This window comes from Clarias gariepinus, chromosome 1, assembly GCF_024256425.1.
Source record: "Clarias gariepinus isolate MV-2021 ecotype Netherlands chromosome 1, CGAR_prim_01v2, whole genome shotgun sequence".
Classification (NCBI taxonomy): domain Eukaryota; kingdom Metazoa; phylum Chordata; class Actinopteri; order Siluriformes; family Clariidae; genus Clarias; species Clarias gariepinus.
Window position 1 is genome coordinate 14,617,773 of NC_071100.1, and position 21,373 is coordinate 14,639,145.

At 40.1% G+C, this 21,373-nt stretch overlaps 1 protein-coding gene across 2 annotated transcripts; it reads left to right on the forward strand.

Annotated features, from left to right (window-relative positions):
* The first annotated feature begins 6,670 nt into the window (after positions 1–6,670).
* ss18 (SS18 subunit of BAF chromatin remodeling complex) lies at positions 6,671–21,169 on the forward strand. Of its 2 annotated transcripts, XM_053500261.1 has the most exons (11): positions 6,671–6,843; positions 9,866–9,942; positions 10,655–10,739; positions 12,447–12,588; positions 13,073–13,297; positions 13,597–13,758; positions 14,114–14,191; positions 14,897–15,019; positions 16,204–16,334; positions 16,847–16,909; positions 20,978–21,169. In XM_053500261.1, exons 1-10 carry the CDS (start codon positions 6,775–6,777, stop codon positions 16,862–16,864), a joined length of 1,110 nt encoding a protein of 369 aa, XP_053356236.1. In that variant the 5' UTR covers positions 6,671–6,774; the 3' UTR covers positions 16,865–16,909; positions 20,978–21,169. The 2 variants fall into 2 exon arrangements, with proteins under 2 accessions (XP_053356236.1, XP_053356227.1); XM_053500252.1 differs by lacking the exon at positions 16,847–16,909.
* Positions 21,170–21,373: the final 204 nt, after the last annotated feature.

Below are 21,373 nucleotides of genomic sequence, written 5' to 3' on the forward strand. Positions count from 1 at the left end.
ACTGGCTGACTGGAAGTGTTGTGACAAAGACTGCTTGTGACTGCTATCTATCTATCTATCTATCTATCTATCTATCTATTCAGTAGTATTAACATTATTATGGTGTACAGTAGCGTAGTGGTTAGCACTGTCACATTGCACATTCAGGGTCTGGTTTTGATTCCTGCCTTGGGGTCTGTTTGCATGCAGTTTGTATGTTCTCCCCATGCTTGGTGTATGTTCTCCCCATGCTTGGTGGGTTTCCTCCAGGTACTCTGGTTTCCTCGCTCAGTCCAAAGCTAAATGGCGTTCCAAAATTGCCTGTAGTGTGAATGTTGAACTGAGGTCCTACCACAGTCATAAAAACAGGATTAAATACATTGATCCCAATTGGCCTCCATGGCCCCTAGTTGGGCTACAGAGGTTCTTGGATGGATGGATGGATGGATGGATGGATGGATAGATGGATGGATGGATGGATGGATGGATGGATGGATAAATGGATGGATGGATTGATGGATAGATGGATGGATGGATGGATGGATGGATGGATGGATGGATGGATGGATGGATAAATGGATGGATGGATTGATAGATGGATGGATGATGGATAGATGGATGGATGGATGGATGGATGGATGGATGGATCGATAGATGGATGGATGGATGGATGGATGGATTAATGGATGGATGGATGGCTCCACTTAATACTAAGTAAATTTAAGATACAATAATTCTGGTGAGACAGTCAGTGGATTCTTTGAGACTGTACTTGTACTGTAGCTCTTACATCACTGTCAGCTACTTTAACAGTAGAGTGAGTGGACTGAAAGAAAAAACAAAAAATAATTAATGAAAGTAATTAATTAATGGAGCAATTACCAGGATTTAAACATTCCCTTTTAACAATCTACTCACTGTACCTGCCTGAGCTGACAAAATAAACAGAGGCGTGGTTATATGATATGTGCCTCAAGGGCTTGAGGAGTAAGATATCTGAGACATGCCTCTGAGGTAGGCTTGTGGGTTCCCTGGTGTTCCCTTCTTTTCCCCGGTTCCTTGTCCACTTCACTTCTCCACATTACACAGGGCGGAGTTGCAGAGAATGGCAGATGCATAAGGAAGAAGCAGCGGCCTGTAGGATAATTCACCCAGCCGGAGGCACCGCTTTCCCACGATTCCTCTCTTTCCACCCACTCTCTTCCATTGTGCTCGCTTGCTATTATTGAAGGGTTTCGATGGTGGGTGTGCTCCGAGCAACACAGGCGGGCAGGAGCGTCAGCGTGGAATAAGATCGCATCCTTTGTCATCATCCAGCTCTGTTTTAACTTCATGGTGCTCATTAACTTTAGAGATGTTTGACAGTCACACAGATCATACCCAGCCAGAAAATGGAAGACACACACAAGCGGAGGACACGTGACAGATACCAAAGCGCCGCCGACGTCCGAGCGTGCGGCCCTTGGTGACTCGACGCACCCTGACAGCTCGCTCGATGCTTCGGGGACACTGTCACACAACCCTTACTTTTTTGCCTGACACGTTCTCTCTCTCTCTGTCTTTCTTTTCCGTGACAATCAAGAACAATTCAGCTCATGAAATGGATTCAGTGGTTCTAATGCAAGGCCCCCGAGGCAAAATGTTCAAACGGATCGAAAGAAAAACATGTCAAGGCTCTGGGTTTACTGCTTTAAGTTTTTTTTTATTCCCTCCCACAATCTCTATCATTCTTTTAGGGCAGCAGGATTAAAGAAGAGAGAGTGCAAAAGCGATGTGACTGTGCCTGGGTCAATACTGTCCTCTGCTGGTCATTTCTGGTACATCACTGTACTCGTACCACTGACGTATAGACTCGTCTCCTCTCTCATACCACTTTATCCTGTATTCAGGGTCGCGGGGACCTGGAGCCTATCCCAGGAGACTTAGGGCATGAGTCGGAGACTTAGGGCATGAGGCGGAGACTTAAGGCATGAGTACACCCTGGATAGGTTGCCAATCTATCACAGGGCGCACACACACTACGGGCAATTTGGGAACGCTAATCAGCCTAACCTGCATATCTTTGGACAGTGGGAGGAAACTGGATTACCCATAGGAAACCCATCAAGCACGGGGAGAACATGCAAGCTCCATGCACACAGAGACGGGAATCGAACCCAGACCCTGGAGGTGCAAAGCGACAGTGCTAACCACTACACCACCTTTACATATACACAATGTTCTATATTTTTCATTTCATTTTTCTACCTCATGTTCTGTGCACTTTTTTTTCTGACATGTGTGTTACATTTTATCATACCACTGCACACTGTTGTTATATCGTTAAATTATATACCTTAATTCACTCACCACCCACATTATAACTGCAGGTCCCCTACATACGAACATGCCAGTTACAAAAGGTGCATCCTATCCATCCTAGGATTCAGACTGGATGTCACCTTCTCCTGCTTTAGTGCAAAAGTTTTAATAAGTCAAGAGGTGTGAGATGCTTTTCTACTCACCACAGTTGCTCTGTGAGTGTTCGAACCATTCATTAATTCATTCTCTATATGGTTTATCCTGTACAGGGTGCCCTATCCCGATGGACCATGTGGAAGAGGCTGGGTACACCCTGGATGGGGTGCCAATCCATTTCAGGGCACACATGCACTCATTCACACACTATGACTAATCTGCATGTCTTTGGCCTGTGGGAGGAAACCAGAGTACCTGGAGGAAACCCAGTGAGCACAGGGAGAACATGCAAACTCCACACACAAGCCCAAGGCGGGAATCAAACCCTCAACCTTTGGTGGCCGTTCCTATGCCACCGTGCCATCTGACTCAAACCATTATCAACAAAGTGTTTCTGCTTGTTGGGTTTTCTCACTACTTTTATTAAACTCTGGAAACTGCTTTGCATCCAGATCAGCAGTTTCTGGAATACTTAAACCAGCTAAATGTTGCCAACAAACCTGTATACCTGAGTTACAATTACACTAAAATGACTTTTTCTTCCTGAATTCAAGCTCTTGACTTGTTTATGCATCATTTTAATAATTGAGTTGTTGCCACTCACATTACTTAGCTGCCTGGATAACTTGCATGAACTAGCAGGTGTTCCTATTAAACTGACCAATCAGAATGTTTCAACTTTAGGCTTGAGGTTTCGTCCCGTCCAGCGTTTCAATTTCGCCCCATATCCACATGGGTTTCTTCTGATTTCATCCCAAACAGATGCCTCTAGATGAACCACCTACACTTTTGTCCCTCTGTAAACAGAAGCTATCTCTTTTGCCTTGTTGTAGCCCTCGCTAACACACGCTATGTTGTTCTCTTTGGTTTGTGCTTGTTAACCCAAGTCTCGGTTTCTATCTGTTTGTTTCTGAACCGTTCCTGCACTGATCCCCCCCACCAACACCCCCCTTTTCGCTTGACCACTGCATCTCCCCAGTTCCTGACCTTGTCTTCTGCATTAATGATGACGCCCGGCTGCAGCAGGAGATTAGCTTTGTGTCCTGCGGCATATCAGGACCAATTATGAGCGATGGTGAAGTTTGCCCATCGGCACTTGAAAGAAAAACCTAGCAGGTTTCTGAGATCATAAAATTCTCTCTATCTATTGATGAGATCGAGGCTGAGCTCTGTTTCTAAAGGATTAGGCTACTCAGTGCGAAACCGAAACTTGCTCCGATGCCTCCTCTTTGTTTACTTCAGACTGGTTTTGGGATTAAACTGCACAAAGGATGAAAATGTATACTTTATTCCACCATTAATGATGCTATAAAAAAAATAGTAACTGCTGTAGTTCAGGCTTTAAGCTCATTTTAATATGCAATCATTCCTCGAGTGTGTCTGGCTGTGTGACTTTTTGAAGGAGTCTACAGTGTCAGATCTTTAAATAGAACAACATTAACATACTGTAGATATTGTATACAAAATTTATTTATTCATCTTCTATACCACATTATCCTGTATTCAGGGTCACAGGGGGCCAGGAGCCTATCCCAGGAGGCTTAGGGTACCAATCCATCACAGGGCACACACATACACCACAGACAATTTGGGAGCGCGAATTAGCCTAATCGGCATTGGGGGAAAACTGGAGTACCCGGAGAAAACCCACCAAGCATGGGGAGAACATGCAAACTCCATGCACACAGAGACAGGAATCGAACCCAGACCCTGGACATCCCTGGAGTTGCAAGGCGGCAATGCTGACCACTACACCACCGTTCCGCCTACATTAATAAATTAAGATATTTAAATTATTCGATTGAGAAAATCAGGTTTATTTAATATTTGGACTTTAAAAATAAATTCAGGAATCGTTTTTGTTACTGTAACTCTAATGGTTTTTATTCATTATTTTGAAACCAAAAAACACTTAAGTGCAAAAACAACATGGAAAAACTTAAGGACAAAATAGGGCAGGTTTCAAGTGAGGCATGGGATGTGCATAATGTTTGTATGATATTATTATATGCATTTATATTATAGCATGCTTTATCTAAACAGGTAAAATAAGATATTTTTGAAAAAAAGAACTAAAACAAAAGGCAGCACGGTGGCATAGTGACTAGCACTGTATGTGGGTCAGTGTTTGAGTCCCACGTCGGGTATGCATATACATGAAGTTTGTTTGCATGTTCTGCCCACGCTAACTTCCGTGGCTTCAGTTTCCTCCCACAGTCCAAAGACATGCAGATTAGGTGAATTGCCATTTACAAATTGCCTGTAGTGTTTGAATGAATGTGTGATTGTATGTGTGTGTGAACCCTGTGATGGAATGACACTCTGTCCAAGTTGTACCCCGCCCTGTGCCCGAAGACTGAAGATAAGTAGTATGGAAGATGAAACCACAGATTATAGAATGAATCACATCCCTCTTAGCCCACATTGACCTTTTGCATGTGACGTCACAGCATCGGTCTGCCATAGTGCCGCCCACTTCTGGCTGGTGAAAGGGCCCTTAGTTAAGGGACAGTACCAAAACCAGTTCCAGTGCTTCTAACACCAGGCTAAATTCCAAATTCCTCTCTAACCATTGAATGAGGGCACTACTCTACATAGTGCACTGGCTTTCCATTTTACACTACTTGGGATTCAACCCCAAAACTAATTAGAAAGCTTGTAATGTCAGTATTAGTTAACAGTACCTGCACATTATTTTATGGAGGATAACGCACAGTACTGTATATTTCGTTAGTAAACTTTTGCAATAATAATATCCTTATTACCATCCTTCATCCATTTTCACACGCTTGTTTCTCTTTTGAATAAGTTACGAAATCTGCCTTAACATACTGCACATGACAATAATCGGCAGAACAGAAGACATCAGTTGCTAGGTTACTGCTTTATTCATGTGACAAAGCATCAGGTAATCTGGAAAATCACCAGGTAATCATGAGGTAATACAGTGCATTCGGAAAGTATTCACAGAAGGTTACAGAAAGATTTCTGCTGCTTTTGATTCCAATGAACAATGGCCTCCATCATCCATAAGTGGAAGAAGTTCGAAACCACCAGGACTCTTCCTAGAGCTGGCCGGCCATCTAAACTGAGCGATCGGGGGAGAAGGGACTTTGTGCTTTATGTGCTTTCTCAATGTTTTTTTTTTTCATGTTGTCATTATGGGGTGTTGTATGTAGAATTCTAAGAAAAAAATGAATTAAATCCATTTTAGAATAAGGCTGTGACATAAGAAAATGGGGAAAAAGTGATGCGCTGTGAATACTTTCCGGATACACTGTATTTGGTTTGGAAATACGCTTTCATGTGTGCACATACACACTCTTTCACACATTATGGGCACTTTGCAAATGCCATTTTAGTCTAATCTGCATGTCTTTGGGCCCTCCAAGCACGGACCACACCACCGTGACGCCTACTTTCGATATGAGCACATTTACTGTGTTTTTATGTTATTAACCTTAAATGTGAATTACCTTTAATGTTTTCCTTATAAAAGATCCAATGGTGAAATAAAATGGATGTGGAACAGATTTACAGGGAAACATAAGAACAAACAAATCAGATTAATTCATCTTGGTTTATTTTCTTGTTTCAAACACAACACTCTTGAGTGATTATTAAAAGCTGCATGATGTTTAATCCCTGAGTAGAAGTTATCTGCCCTCCCTCGCAGCCTGCTGGGTTCTTAACACTCAGACCACATGATTAAACTCCCGCCATCTTCAAAATGCCATTCAAACTCAACAACACGTCTAATCCAGAGGGGGCATGACTTCCTAACGACCAGGGGGGAAACGTGCAGCTATACAGCGCTCACTACCGCACTGTGACTGCTTAAAATGTTTAATAACAACGTATTAAACGTATTCACGATAAGGGCATTGATCATATCCTGCGATTATAACATAAAAACCTTGTTAAACGCGTGCGCATCTGCGTGTAACTGAAATTCCTCGCGGCCTGCCTGAGATTGGTTTAGAGGACTGAACCATTTCTTCACGCCGAAGGGGGGGAGGGAGATGACACTCACAGAGAAACACGCTTATTTAAAATAGAAAATGTGTTCATCTTATAAATAAGTATAACCTTACAAGTTTTTTCATAACCATTGTAATCAGTTACGTGACCAGAAAACGCCATTATGACACAAACCCTGACTCAACCCGTGGACGTTCCCACCTAAACAGCGCCTCAGTGGTACGCTCCGCCCCAGTCTGCGCTGGATTTGGTTAGCGCGAGCTGTATGTGGTTGTGTATGCTGTAGCTAAGGGTTTTATTTTTTCTTTTTCTTTTAAAATCCCTCAGCCTAATTTATAAAGTGTGGAAAACTTCAGCATGTCGGTGGCTTTCGCGCCTCATAGACAACGCGGAAAGGGTGATATAACACCCGCGGGTATCCAGAAGGTAATTGTGTGTGTTTTTTGGGGGGAAGCGCAGCGATAATAAAAACGATGTCTGTTAGCTAGCTTAGCTTGGTAGCGTAACAATAGCATAACAATTTTGGCTTAATTTTAGTCATGAAACGCGGTTAAGCTATAAATATATATATATATTTAAAAGGTATCATGGGTAACCTTTATATATTTTTTATTAATATATTAAGTGCTTTGTATAAACGTCATTCTTAACGCTTTCCTCGCCGCCATAATCGACTCGTTTGAAGGCCTGGGCCGTATTTCAAATTCCACGTTAGTTACTTGCTAGTGCCCTAGCTAAGGCGTGGAACCTGTTCAGTTCTCTCCTTGTTAGTGCAGCAATATTGAGGAAACAGAACGGGGTTTGGGACACAGCCTGCCTCCCCCCAGCTCTATAACTGACTGCAATTAATGTTAGCCGTTGCTTTCTTTGTTAGCCAGTTGGTCAGGTTAATGCTTATAAATAGCTGGAAATTAACTGTCATTATTATTAATATTATTATTATTTGAATTTTATTTACTCAGACTTGAGGTAATTAGGTAAATTTGTAGAATTAAATTTAACATTTTTAAATAGGAATAAAGGAAGTCAGCAGTTAATGATGGATAGTTTACTTGTTGCCCTGAGACATGTTGCCTTATTTAGGGCACAAATTGATATAATGAAAAGATATACAGATATAAAAATATATTATATAAAATAATTTAATTTAGGTTTAAATAAACATCTTAATTTCACTTAATTAATACTCTTTTTCTCTTTGGATTTATGTCATAATAATTTACACAGATTTGCCAGCAGTTTTTCTTTTTTTTCATTTATTAAACAATCTTTTCTTTAAATAAATACATTAAAGGACCCGAAAAGTGTCTCAGAGAAAACTGTCTGCCTCTCTGTATATAGATCGTCACTGCATCATGCAAAACTGTCTGGACAGAATTTACTGAATCTTCTGTCATTCTTAGATATCTGTCTGAAGGTTAACCTGCACCATACGTGAAATCAAAATCCTGAGTAACGGCGATATTATGAACAGTTATGTGCTGGATTTAAAAATCTATTTTAAAATAAGATACTTATAACCTGCTTTCTCAATGTAAACAAACACCTGCTCCAATAGATATTAATTAGAAAAGCTGAACTGAATATTTTTACTGGGATTAGTTCATATTTTTAACCTCTGAAATGGTCTAAGTGAATGTTGACGCGCTGGAGTCTTTTTAGGATAAAACTTCGTCTTATTTCAATCTCCTTTTTCAATTTCTCATCTGTGATTCACGCTCTGATTATCGAACAGAAAGTGTATTTGGCTGACAATGAAAGAAGTACAACTTAACTTGTAAACAAGTTCATAAGATGCTCAACCTTACAAAATTGAATTTCTTTGTATCAATAAGTTAGACTTTTGCCTATAAGTATAAGTTCTGCTGTAAAGAAAAAAAGGCAGACATTGGCGTGTACATTGGTTTCAACCTGAAATAATATCACTGATTACATTAAAGCTGCTCTTTAGCTTTAACCTTATAACTATTTTTATAAACTCTTTTTAGTTCATCTAGTACGTAATTCTTTTTAATGTTTAGGATTACATTTACCTTCATGTTGGCGGACATTCCTAAACAATATAAGTTTTAATTCCTAAACAATATAATACATGAAACGAGCCATGAGCATGGGTGGCTCAGTGGTAGATTTCTTGCTTGCTATGAGGAAAGCCCAGGTTTGATTCTTACCTTAGTGCCCACACTCCAGCCACCCAGATAAAATGGGAGGGTTGCGTCAAGAAGGGCATCCGGCAAAAAAAACCTGTACCAGGTTGTTTTAAGGTTCAGATGGTGCGCTATAGCAACCAATTATTGGGAACAGTCGAAAGACTAACAACCTACAAAGAATAATGTTTATGAAGTAAGGCGTGCTAAAATAAATGCGACACATTGCTTTTTTTTCTGATGTAAAACAATCAAGCACGATTTACGACACGAAACCGGAAGTAATGCTAGAGATTAGGGTAATTTGTCCAAATTGATGCAAAAGGCGTGAAAAACACTTGGGTACTTTGAATAAATGGTGTTCCGCTTCACGTCTTTTGTTGGACAACTTGTTACCGTATCTTTGCGTCTTTTTCTTTTTAACCGTTTCTGATCAAAATACTATAATGAGCCCTAGTCGTGTGACTAATTATGCCTTTTGGAGAACGGTGTGTAAATTCTTGACTGTAGTTGAATCCACCATCTGATAGAAAATAAAACATTGCAATTCTGTAATTATCACAATTTTATTTTTTATTTTTTTGTAACAATTTTAAGATCTCAACCCCTTAAAGTTGTCATAACCTCAAAAGATTTAAACCTTAATCCTTATTTAACAGCTTCACAACTGACTTGAACATCACCCTTTTTCTACCAAAATTTTAATAGTGTGAAGTTTTCACGAAACAGTTTCCTGTTATCGCATCTATTAACTGTCGGTTCCTCACCAGCATTTGTCATGTACTCTTAAAATTAGGGTAAGAGGGTAAAGGATTTTTTTATCAGGCAGCAAATACTCCCCACCCTTTATGGGGACGGGTTGCCAGATTGTATCTGAGCAGGTCACGGTGAAGGACTTTGCCTAATGACCCGATAGTGGCAGCTCGGACGAGGAAAGCTTGTGATTACAAATCAAACACTTAACCAGCTGCTAATCCTGCTCGCTCTGTGTCTTTAGGTTAATAGCAAATAAATTTCTTTTTGTCTTGTTACTTAGAAACAAAATAGTTAAATTAGTGTTATCTCAGGGAAAATGAAAGGATAAAAAAACAAGTCTGGAGTGGTAACGTAGTGATGTTTCTACAAAAACGATAATATATTAGAACAGGAGCTTTTCTGTAGAGCAACAATTTGCCTTACAGTCATAATCGTTTGAGAAAATGAATGAGTATTCAGCAACGCTGTGTTATGAAATTTCATTTAAATCTGAGTGTTGAGCTGAAGAGAATAATGTGTGTTTGTGTCTATTCTCTTGTTATCAGCTACTGGATGAAAATAATCAGCTGATTCAGTGCATCATGGATTTCCAGAGCAAAGGGAAAACAGCAGAATGTTCACAGTAAGTTCCTTCAGTCATCTCACAGCTAATTATTTATATATACTGTACACCACATACAGCCAAAAGTATTGTCTCACCAGCCTTCACATGCATGTGAACTTGAGTAACATCCGATTCTTAATTGATAGGCTTTAATATCCTGTTGGCCCCGCCCCCTTTGCAGCTATAACAGCTTCTGTTCCACAAGGTTTAGGAGTGAGTTTATGGAAATGTTTGACAATGAGAATTCTTCCAGAAGCACATTTGTGAGGTCAGACACCGATGTGGTCATGTTGGAACAGGAAGGGGTCGTCCCCAAACTGTTCCCATTAAGTTGGGAGCATGAAATTGTAAAAAAAAAAAAAATAATAAAAAAATTGTCTTGGTATGCTAAAGCATGAACAGTTCCTTTCAGTGGAAGTAAGGGTCTGAGAACCGTCTCAATGTTAACTCAAGGAGGAAGTGTCTCGTCATTACGCAGATGTATGTGTGTTCGTGTTCCAGAGCATCGCACTTCTGCCATCATGTTTAAAAACATGCTTTAAAAATCTTTGACGCAAAGGGAGCGTGTGTAAATCTCACCCATGACCTGGGAAAACTCGGGTTTCGGCTTTGTTTGAAACAAATTCCTGTTTTAACAGTTTTTATTTAACATGACTCAGGAGGTTTTTTTTTTTTTTTCGCACTTGCTCACAGTTTAGGTCCATGTCCTTCTGTTCTGTTTATCTTACAGTTACCAGCAGATGCTTCACAGAAATTTGGTCTACTTGGCCACGATAGCAGACTCCAACCAGAACATGCAGTCGCTCCTCCCGGCTGTAAGTATCGCGCGCTAGTGTGTGTTTTATTATTTTTTTTTTTCACAGAAGTGATACCAGTTTGCATTGTGTGCATTATATGTATAACCCAAGCACCTCTAAGATCGTCTTCCCAACACTGTCTGAAGTATACCGTTTTGCGGGACATCTGTATGTGCCTGTTGAACATTACATTGGGACGATCTCATCCTCCTTTCCTATTGCATTAAGCTCCATGACTTCTACGAAGTCTCCGCATCAGTTTTCTGAGCCTGGCTAAAGAAGATCCGTGTCCGTTAGTGAGATCAGGTACCGATGTTAAAGGAGGAAGAGGAAGCTCCAGTTTGAGTCGGTCTCAAAGGTGTCGGTTCTGGTTGAGGTCAGGGCTCTTTGGCTTCTTCACTCCAACCGTTACACACTTTGGAGCTGACTTTATGCACATGAGCATGATGTTGGACTTGCCCAGTCTATAATGGCAGAAATGCCTTTGAATATAGAGTAGGGCTGTAGCTATCGAAGATTTTAGTAATCGAGTATTCTACCAGAAATTCAATTGATTAATCGAGTAATCGGATAAAATTTACTTTTGCTTAATTAAACAGAAATGTAAAATATGTAAGAGAAACAAAGATTAATTGTTTTTCTTTTTGGAAAAAAATCTACTTTTATTTTTTAAATGCATACAGCATTTTATCAAAAATAAACATTGTCATTATTCACGATACAAGGAATAGCTTAACGTTGACTGAGATGAATTAAGTGCATTACAGTGTCATACATTATTATTTTAAAGGCTTTTCTTAGATGCAAAAACTAAAAAAAAAAAAAAACTATTTCAAATGACTAAGTATCAAAAAGACTAAGGCACATTAAAATAAATAATTATAAAAAAAACACTAAGTTGTGCAACTAAACTTTCAAAACTAAAAGTTTCAAAATCTATAGCTCAGGCATAACATAAGCCTTTACTGATATTTTTTGTCGTTTTCTCTTGCTGTTTTTTTCTCTTGGTTCGCTGATAATTTTATCGCTCCTTTCCATTTTGCAGCCCGCAACAGAACGCTCCATCAAATCAATACACCGCTAACTGTTTGCGTCTCCTTCCGCTTTGTGGGTGACGTAAGCGCTTCTTCTTCGTTGGTGTTTACTGGCGGCTTGCAGTAAACAACTTTTCTATCGTCTTTCACTACACAGAGACGCGCAGAACACTACCTCGACACATCCTCGCAAAACGATTTCCCGGATTGCAACCTATGCCAAATCCGGAAGCACGATGTGTCACGCCAAACATAATTGGTTAAAATAAGCTTCAAGGCAGAAGAGCAATAAGTCTTTCCCTAATTTTAAACATGCATTAGACAAAACCTGTCCTTAGTACAGACCTATGTGTTATTACAGACTGTATTTACTGTATAAGAAACTATTAATTGGTGTCCGTCATGCTCATGCTTTTCACTTGGCATAGGTTTCAATCCGGGAAATCGTTTTGCGAGGATGTGTCGAGGTAGTGTTCTGCGCGTCTCTGTGTAGTGAAAGACGATAGAAAAGTTGTGTAACAACTGGATGAGTTTTGTTTTTATGATGTGTCGAGAATATTAAGACTTTCAGCTGGTAAAAACATAACTGGTAACTGTGTTTAATTTCTGACTGTGAGTAGTTGATGGTTTAGACAAGGCCGTGTCTAGAAGTGAGCGAGTTAAAGGTTTAACTTCGCTTTGCTCTTCACAGCCCCCTACACAGAACATGGGCATGTCAGGAGGCATGAATCAGAGCGGTGCGCCCCCACAGCCCCCCCACGGCCACACCATGCCCACGGACGGCCCGCCCTCTGGCCCACACATGCAGAACCAGATGAACGGCCAGATGCCTGGTAAGTAAACAAGTCTAACAATATGGACACTAATCTTTGCAATACAGTCCTCTCCCATGTACGTGGGGGTTACGTCCCCAGAGAATTGTGAAAACCTGCGTGTTTTGGATGTAAACATGCCTATTTTTATGGTTTAAACCCTAAATATGCTCTGAAGTGTAAAGGTAAACCCGTATACTGTACAGGACTGTACTGCTGTGTCTCCCACAGTGCTAGAATATAAACATTGGAATAGAATGGTAACATTTAGTTGCAAAATTAGTAAATTATATTGTTGGTAATAGTTTAGCGTTAAAACGCATGAAAAATAAATTGCAGCGGTTTCCATGAACAGTTATTAGTTGGGTTCTAAGTAAAAATCAGCGAACTCTGAACCACGACTAATTGCAGGATATCGTGCCGACAGGTTGTGATGAATTAAAGCTTTTAATCAGCTGTTACTCAAAAGAGCATCGAGTTAACAAGGCATGTGTTTCCTTTTCAGGACCAAACCACATGCCCATGCAGGGCCCAGGGCCCAACCAGCCTCCCAGCATGCCGAGCGGCACCATGAACATGCCTCCGAGCAGCCACGGCTCCATGGGCGCCTACAACCACGCCGTTCCCTCCTCCCAGGGCCTTAGCAGCCAGGGCCAGATGAACATGAGCCAGGGCCAGCCGATGGGCAGCTACGGTCCCAGACCCAGCATGAACCTGCAGCCCAACCAAGGTACCGAACGCTCTGACCCAGACTGCCCTAACTAATCATTTCACCATTCCAAGGGTGGACAGATCAATTCACATCAGGTAGCAGTGTGCTGCTCGCTTGGAAGTCCAGAATGAAAATCTTTTAGGTTTCATCTGTGTGCGATTGTTTATGTATTATGAATTAATATTGAAGGGAATCGCATAGACATTTGAACAGTCTAGACATTGTTGCTGGACCTCTGGACTTTTTTTTAACATTCTACGCCTGTGAAAAATGCTCTTTGTTAATTTAGTGCCTGAACGCTGCATTTTTGTCTTCAGGTCCTATGATGCACCAGCAGCCTCCATCACAGCAGTACAACATGCCCCCTGGTGGCGGCGGGCAGCACTACCAGGGACAGCAGAACCCCATGGGCATGATGGGACAGGGCAACCATGTGATTGGACAGAGGCCCATGCCTCCTTACAGACCACCTCAGCAGGGTCAGCTTCTTTACTCGCTTCTGACGTGGATACTGTATTATTATTATTAATATTATTATTATTATTATTATTATTATTATTATAAATAAAATCATTGCATAGCTCTTTTTTTTAATTAACACTAGAGATGGCACCAAGCCAAGGTGAGTTAGGGTCGTCAGATCTCATCACAGATTAAAATTAAATCTAAAAGGAAAAGATTTTAGGGAATGTTTATATGCACAGACACATTTTATTTATTTATTTATTTATTTATTTATTTATTTTTACTCCTACTGTTAACAATATTGGATATGATGAGTGCATCAAAAAAAATGTTTTCTTTTTTTTTTGTTTCTTTTTGTTTTGTTTTCAGGGCCGCCGCAGCAGTACCCTGGCCAGGAGGATTACTACGGCGAACAGTACAGCCACGGGGGCCAGGGAGCACCTGAGGGTAAAGACAACTCATTTTATTAAAATTTATTATTATTATTTTTTTTATCTTTCTACAAGAGTCATTCCTACTCGGACGCCTCCTGACTGTCATTTTGAACAGATTATGTATCTCAGAAACGCTCTCTGCTTGACTGTCATGTTTTTGTCCATTGGTTTCTCTTTATCTTTCAAGGTTATTATTTTTTCCATTTAATGTGCTTTCCTTAAATAAATTGAAAATAGCTTGATTGAGTCCAAAGGACTTGGAGTATTGTATATTGGAGCATCGTGCCAGATGCTGTAATGACTGCGGTGTTGCTTAAAGTTGTACTAATGCACTTTTTATGATGGTGCACATAGACTGAGTAATGATGTGAGAGTGCCATCTGGTGGCCGTTCAGAAAACTGCCACGATTGGTAACGTGTTAAGTCATCTGTGATCATTTTGAATATGCGGATATATAAAATAAAAAATAATTAAAAAGTTCATATAGTAGTAGTAGTAATAATTATTAATGCATTAAAAAAATAATATATAAAATGATGAACTAGAACAGATCCTCAGATGATGGTTTTGAGAAAATGTTTTTCCCGAAGATGATGGATTCTTGAAGACGCTTATGTATGGTTTTAAAGGTTATGTATTATTTAAGGTGTACATTTTTTCCAATAATCATATCTCTCCTTCTCTCTCTCCTTCTCTCTCTTTCTATCTGGTGTGTAGGAAACTCTCAGTACAGTCAGCAGCAGGAAGCCTATCAGCAAGGCCCCCCTCAGCCCCAGGGCTACCCCGCACAGCAGCAGTACCCCGCACAGCAGGGCTACCCGGGCCAGCAGCAAGGCTATGGTGAGATCCCCGAGGCACAAAACCTAAAGCTTTCTGGGTTTGTTTACACCAAAAATGTCCGCGAGGTGCACCTTGGTTACCTGATTTGTCAAAAGGTTAAAAAAAAAAAACAGAAAAGGGAAAGGACGCTTAGCTAGTGAGCCAGTAGAAAAACTCTGGTCTGCTTATTGTGATTACATCACATGCATCTGAAAATAGCCGTCTCATTTTAGGTACATTTCTGATTTACATTTTTTCGTTTTGTTTTTTTCTTTCTGGTTGCTAGACTTGCCAGGATAAAAATGTGAGCGTGTCTGGCCGTAGCAGTGTTAAAATAGTTTGTGTGCAACTTCATGTGTTTGCCGTGTATACAGACAAGACAAGACAGAAAGGTGACCAGGTTCCCGTTTAAAAAAAAAAAAAAAAAAAAAAGACGAGTGAGATTTTGGGAACGCTTCGTCCTCCCCTACCCCACTTTCCCCTCCTCACATCCTGTCAGCTCATCCCTCCTGAACGCTCTGCCTGGGCTCAAGGCTTCTCACGTCTTAATAATGAGCTGGTGGAGAATCTCTCTCACACACACACACACACACACACACACACAAACGCTCCCGCGCGCACGTACACATCGCGAAGCTGTGGGCACCATCTGGAAGACACTCTTTCAAGCGCCCACAAGGTTAAGATGGGCCAGTGCACCTAATGATCCTGCGTGGGCTCGTTTTGAGCTAACGGAGTCCGAGCGAGCCCAGCACGCCGCGTAATGGCCGAGCGCTCGGCCGGCCCACGTCACTCTTAATGAGCCTGTTTTTTTTTCTTTTCTTTTTTTTTTAAAACGAAGCTTTATGGACTCCTTGATGTCGGGCCACATTAGCAGGGCAGCTCGCTTCTTGCGGGTCTGCCACCATCATTATTATACGCTGTCGAGTCCGGAGACGGCCTTCATCCTACTCCTACTCCTCCTTCTCTGAGCCGGTGCCAAACCCGATTGATTTGCTCTGCGGTGGCGTCGCGTTTGATTCGACACTCAAACGTCCGCCCTTTCATACAGAACTTTGTCAGAGAGACGTACAGAATGTACGTTCGGTGGGGGGAAAGAGCTCGTGCTGCTTGGTAACTTTTTAATAACCCGAGACGTGGGCTCGTACGCGTGTCTCGGATGCGTCCTGACTTTTTTTTCTTCTTTTTTTTTTCCTGTCTCATAGGGCCTTCTCAAGGTGGTCCTGGACAGTACCCTAATTACCCCCAAGGTCAAGGGCAGCAGTACGGAGCGTACAGACCACCTCAGCCTGGTCCTCCACAAGGCCAGCCGCAGCGCTCATACGGTTATGACCAGGTAAGTCAGCAAGAGAGGGGGAAAAAAAAAACAACACAATGAGGTAGAAGTGTTTGTAGGGAGATTGTGGGATTGTGACTGGGAGCCCTTCAGCTCAGTTATTATTGACGTCCAGGTAGGCTGCAACCTTACTTCAAAAGTGTACGTCAAGTATAAAGCAGAAATCTGTTGTTGTTTTTATTTATTTATCTGTTTGTTTATTAATTTATTTTATTAATTTATTTTATTTTTTATTATTTTTTTAGAGATTTATCTGTCTTTCTAAAACTGATCTAGACTGGGCTGAAGTGGGACGTTCTCTCAGAAGTGTATAAATAAATAAGTGAAAAGGGCGCATGTGAATCACAAAGTGTAGTGTTTTAAAAAAAAATAAAAAATAAAATAAAAGCCGCTGAGCGCGAGCAGCTCCTCAGCTGGTTCCTCTTGTTGCCTCTGTTATTCCTGTGTTTCTCTGTGGCCCTTGGCGAGGGGGCCACTCTGTTCCTTTCATATCTCTATGTTTGAACATTCAGGGGCACATGAGGAAATAACGGGCCGAGTATTTCAACCCCTGACTAGATGTTTAAGAAGCAAAGGTAACTGCTGCCGTGAAGAGTCGCCAGATCCAGCCTTTTTTTTTCCAAATCCTAGCCTTGTATATCTTCTTATCTTAATTTTTTTACTTTTATGTTCGATCTTGTGTTTTTTTTTTTTTTTTTTATTGTTTTTTTGTTATTGTTGTTGTAATCAGGGGTCGAAATAATGCTCAGGTCCCTACACGTTTAACTTGTCTCCAGTGTGACACTTGCACCCAGCTTGTGACCAGAGGAGTTTGTTTATTGTTAATATTATTAGTATAGTAGCCTAATCATGAATTTTTACCCAGAAAGAAAGAAAACACCAAAAAATACAGTAAATACAAAAGAAAATGGTTGGAACTAAACACTTTAAGACTGTTTTTTTTTTTTCTCTCTTATTCTTAATTATCTTATTCTTAGTCTTTCAAACTGGCTTTTAAAAAAAGATTTTTTTTTATAAAGTCTCATGTTTGAGATTAAGTAAGCAAGGACACTTACAAAGATCATTAAATCTGAAAAATTGTGCCATATCCATGGTAACCATTAGAGAACATTATATTAATATAAATAAATTTCTTAAAAGACAAGAAATGAATTAAAATCACATACAAATGAAGGCTTTTAAGATCCAGTGATACCTCGGCATACGAACGCCCCGCCTTGTGAATTTTCAGCGTATGAAATAAAATTAATACAGGAAATTTGCGTCGATGTGCGAAGCATTCTCGGCATACGTCCGAGCAACCGAGCTAATAAGGGAGCAATGGTGTCTCAGAGAGCTAAGACACTGAGTTATTGATGGGAAGATCAGCAGTCTCCAGCTCCACCCGGTTGCTGCCCTTAAGCAAGGGGGCGCTGTATCAATGCTGACCCTGCGCTCTGACCCCAGTTACACTGGGAAATGTTAAGAAAGAATTTCACTGTGCTGTCATGTACATGTGACAGAGTCTTAACGGAAAAAACTTTGCGTCAGTGGAAAGGCAAGCGGCGTGTGAGAGAACACTTTAATTAATTTTTTTTGCATTTTGTGCAAGATTTAGTGACGACGGCACCATGGGTCTCGAAAGTTAGCAAGGACGGTAGCAAGAAGAAAACTGAGCCACTTTTAGTTTTTTTTTTTTTTTTATCAGTTTACGTGTCTTTTCTAAATTATTTCTAAATGCAAAAATATGATTATCATCTTGGAGATTGGTCATATTACTAACGTTTTGTGGCTTAAATGGATAATCTGCATGTACATTATTTCCCTTTCGCTCTCCAAATACAAACTCAACTTTAGAATGGATTAAATTCGTATGCCGAGGTCCCGCTGTAATTTAATACATTTTATTTTATTCATTAGTTTTTTTTTTTGTGGGTTTACTTTGTTGTTAGTCTTGTCACTTTAAAACAGTTCAAGGGAATTTGACCAAACCTTCACAAAACCTTTATTAAGAAGCATAGGTGTGCCATTTCATTTTCTAATGCATTTAAATTAAAGAAACTTTTTTTTTTTTTTTTTACATAATTTTTTTTTCCTTTCTTTCTCTCTTTGCATGTGTTTTGGTCTTAAATTTGGTTCTTCTCTTGCTAAAGCTTTTTACAATTACGTAAGCTGCAGTGTGTTATACATGGTCAGTTTGAGCTCTCGGACTTTCACGGTTATTCAGGCCGTAGAAGCTGACAGTTATTACACCACTGACCTTTTTATAATCGAGATCGCGGTGCATTTCTCCCTGTTACTGCCTCAGCTTTCCTGCAATTTCTAGAGAACGGTGTCCTGCAAATCTCTCTAAGTAAGACGTGAAGTCATTAAGGGCTGCAGTTAACTGTTCGTTTGGTGTAAATTTATTACTATTATCATCATTCTTTTCAATTAATCAGATAATTATTTCAGAGAGATATCCAAAACAGCCCAAGTAAAAAAAAAAAAAAAAAAAAAGGTTTTCTTTTTTTATAACTAAGGCTGCAACTAACATTTGTTTATTTGTTTCTTTGCTTGTTTTCTTCTAATTAGTCAATTTAATGTTTTTTTTTTAGTTATTATTTTTTTTAATTTAATAATCATTATCCTAAAACTCTTGATTAGTTCTTTTTTTTTGGTGTCCAATGAGAGAATCATTACTTTTTAAAAAAAATTCCAACATAAACATTAATGTGCTAAGAAGTCTTAAGAAAATCCAACAATCATCAAGGTTGGGGGGGAGGGGGGGTCTTCCACAAAAAAAAGAAAAAAAAATAATTCAGTAATGGTGAAATCTGTGAATTAGTGGCTAAACTACTTTTCAGTTGTGCTTCTCACACTAACTTGGTGCAGAAACATCCAACAATAGTTTACAACTTTTTTTTTACATTTGATTTTGTAAATGTCATTTAGTTGGGGAGAAAATACAAATAAGGGTTAAAAGATGTTTCTTATATTGCTAGTACATTAGCTTATATATATAGCACAGACAGCCTAGATTTTTACGGTATTGAGGGGAGGGGGGGTCGGGTAACAAAAGGGTATGTTATAAATAAACACTGTACTAATGTTTTTACCTGTCTTTACTGAAGGTATTCTGACTAATCCTGCATCCACACTAACAAGTCACTCATGTTGCTTGTAGTTTGCCTTTTTGTGGGCATGTTGTAGATTACAGGCATGAACTGTCCAGCATGACGAACTGAGATTAAGGATTTATTCTCCAAAAGTCAAAGCGTTATTTTCCTCTGAACACATTTAATCAGAAGTCCATGGTCATTTTTGTTGTTTTTTCTTCCACCTCTCGTGTCAAAATGTGCAAACACAGAACAATCATACATCAGGAGCATGTAAGAGGAATTCTTTCAGCGCTCCGTTCATCTCAATTTAGATGTCACTTGTTTTAATGCATGTACACAGAAAGCATAGAAATTTGAAACATCTACAATGGGAAGAAATTACTTGAACTGTTGCTTAAGGATAATACAGCTAGTCCCCGACTTACAAACATTTGAGTTGCGAATTTCCGCTAATACAAACAGACTGCGGTTCTGCGAATAAATCGCTGAAGTAGCTCATGTGCATTGTGCAGAAAATAGACACTGCAGTGCACCAGATAGCAATATTTTAAATTATATGCATTATTTTCAGTGTATGTGAACGTAAAATGTCTAAAGTCTGTCGTATTGTATGTATTTGTGTGTGGGACCCTGCGATGGATTGGAACCCTGTCCAGGGTGTACCCTGCCTTGTGCCCTAAGCCTCCTGGGATAGGCTCCAGGTCCCCTTGACCGTGAATACAGGATAAAGCCGTATAGAAGATGAGTGAGTGTGTGTTTGTGTGCAGTAGAAATGAGTTAGCCTCACTGGTTTCAATGAATCAGTCTGGGTGCACGATAATGGGAAATCTCTGTCCTGTAAAGCTGTTCTGATGGTGAATAATCCTAATTTCGGAAAATCCTCAACAAAACATAATTCAGTCCATTACCGTGGAAAACAGCTCTAAGGAAAAAATGGTGTACAGGATTCCCTTCATGATCTAAAAGCGTGTTTCCTTAGTCGCGGTTATAGTTTTGCGGTGTGGGGAAAGGGGACGGAGATTTGCCCAAGTGGATTGATTTGATTTACGTTGTATATTCGTGTCGGAGGCGTATAAGACTCACTTTGTCAGACTTAAGAACAAATCTGACTTACAAACTCCTTTATAAGTTGGGGACTACCGGTATTATTAGCAGTGCTTAATGTTAGTTGGTCATGATTATTTTTTCTTTTAGTTATCACTGTGTACCTCAGTCATACTGTAATATTTATCTTACCATGACTCACCAGTCAAACAGCAACATGTATGCATAAAAATTGCGTGTGTTACATGGTAACATCAATGACCGTGCGACTACTGACATCTTCAGAGGAAACGTAATATAACGCATTGGTGCCGTTATTCAATTCAAGTTTTTAAAAAGGCCAGCGATAACAGCTGTTAAGGTGTATATACGTTTTTCTTGTGCCCCTTTGTGTATACATGTACAGTATATGATGTTTTTAATTAACAGCCAACACAAAGCCTTTTGAAGCAGGAAGGCCGACATGGAAGGCCAAGTGGAAAAACATACATTCATGCTTTTGTTTTTCATCATCCTCAGGCTCAATATGGCAACTACCAGCAGTAAACGAGAGGCGCTCTTCTTCTTCCTGTCCGAGCGTCCGCGTTGCGCTTCACGTCTTTCTGGACCTGCGGAAGGGCTGCGCCTCTCTGAGACTCCCACTCCCCTTTTCTAAATTACGAAGAGATGGATCCCTCCTCAGCTTCTTTCTCTCTCTCTCTCACACACACACACACACACACGCACGCATATAGAAAACAAGCAGGCGCTGGCTGAACCCTGGACCGTGCATGTTTTTCACAAGGCTGTGATCGGGCCAAACTTTTTTTTTTTCTCTTTATTTCTTTTCCTTTCAGCCACTTCCTGCTTTAACAGATCACACAGCAAGCTGTTTAAGCTTTTAACACTTATTGCCGAAAATGACACCTTTTTGCT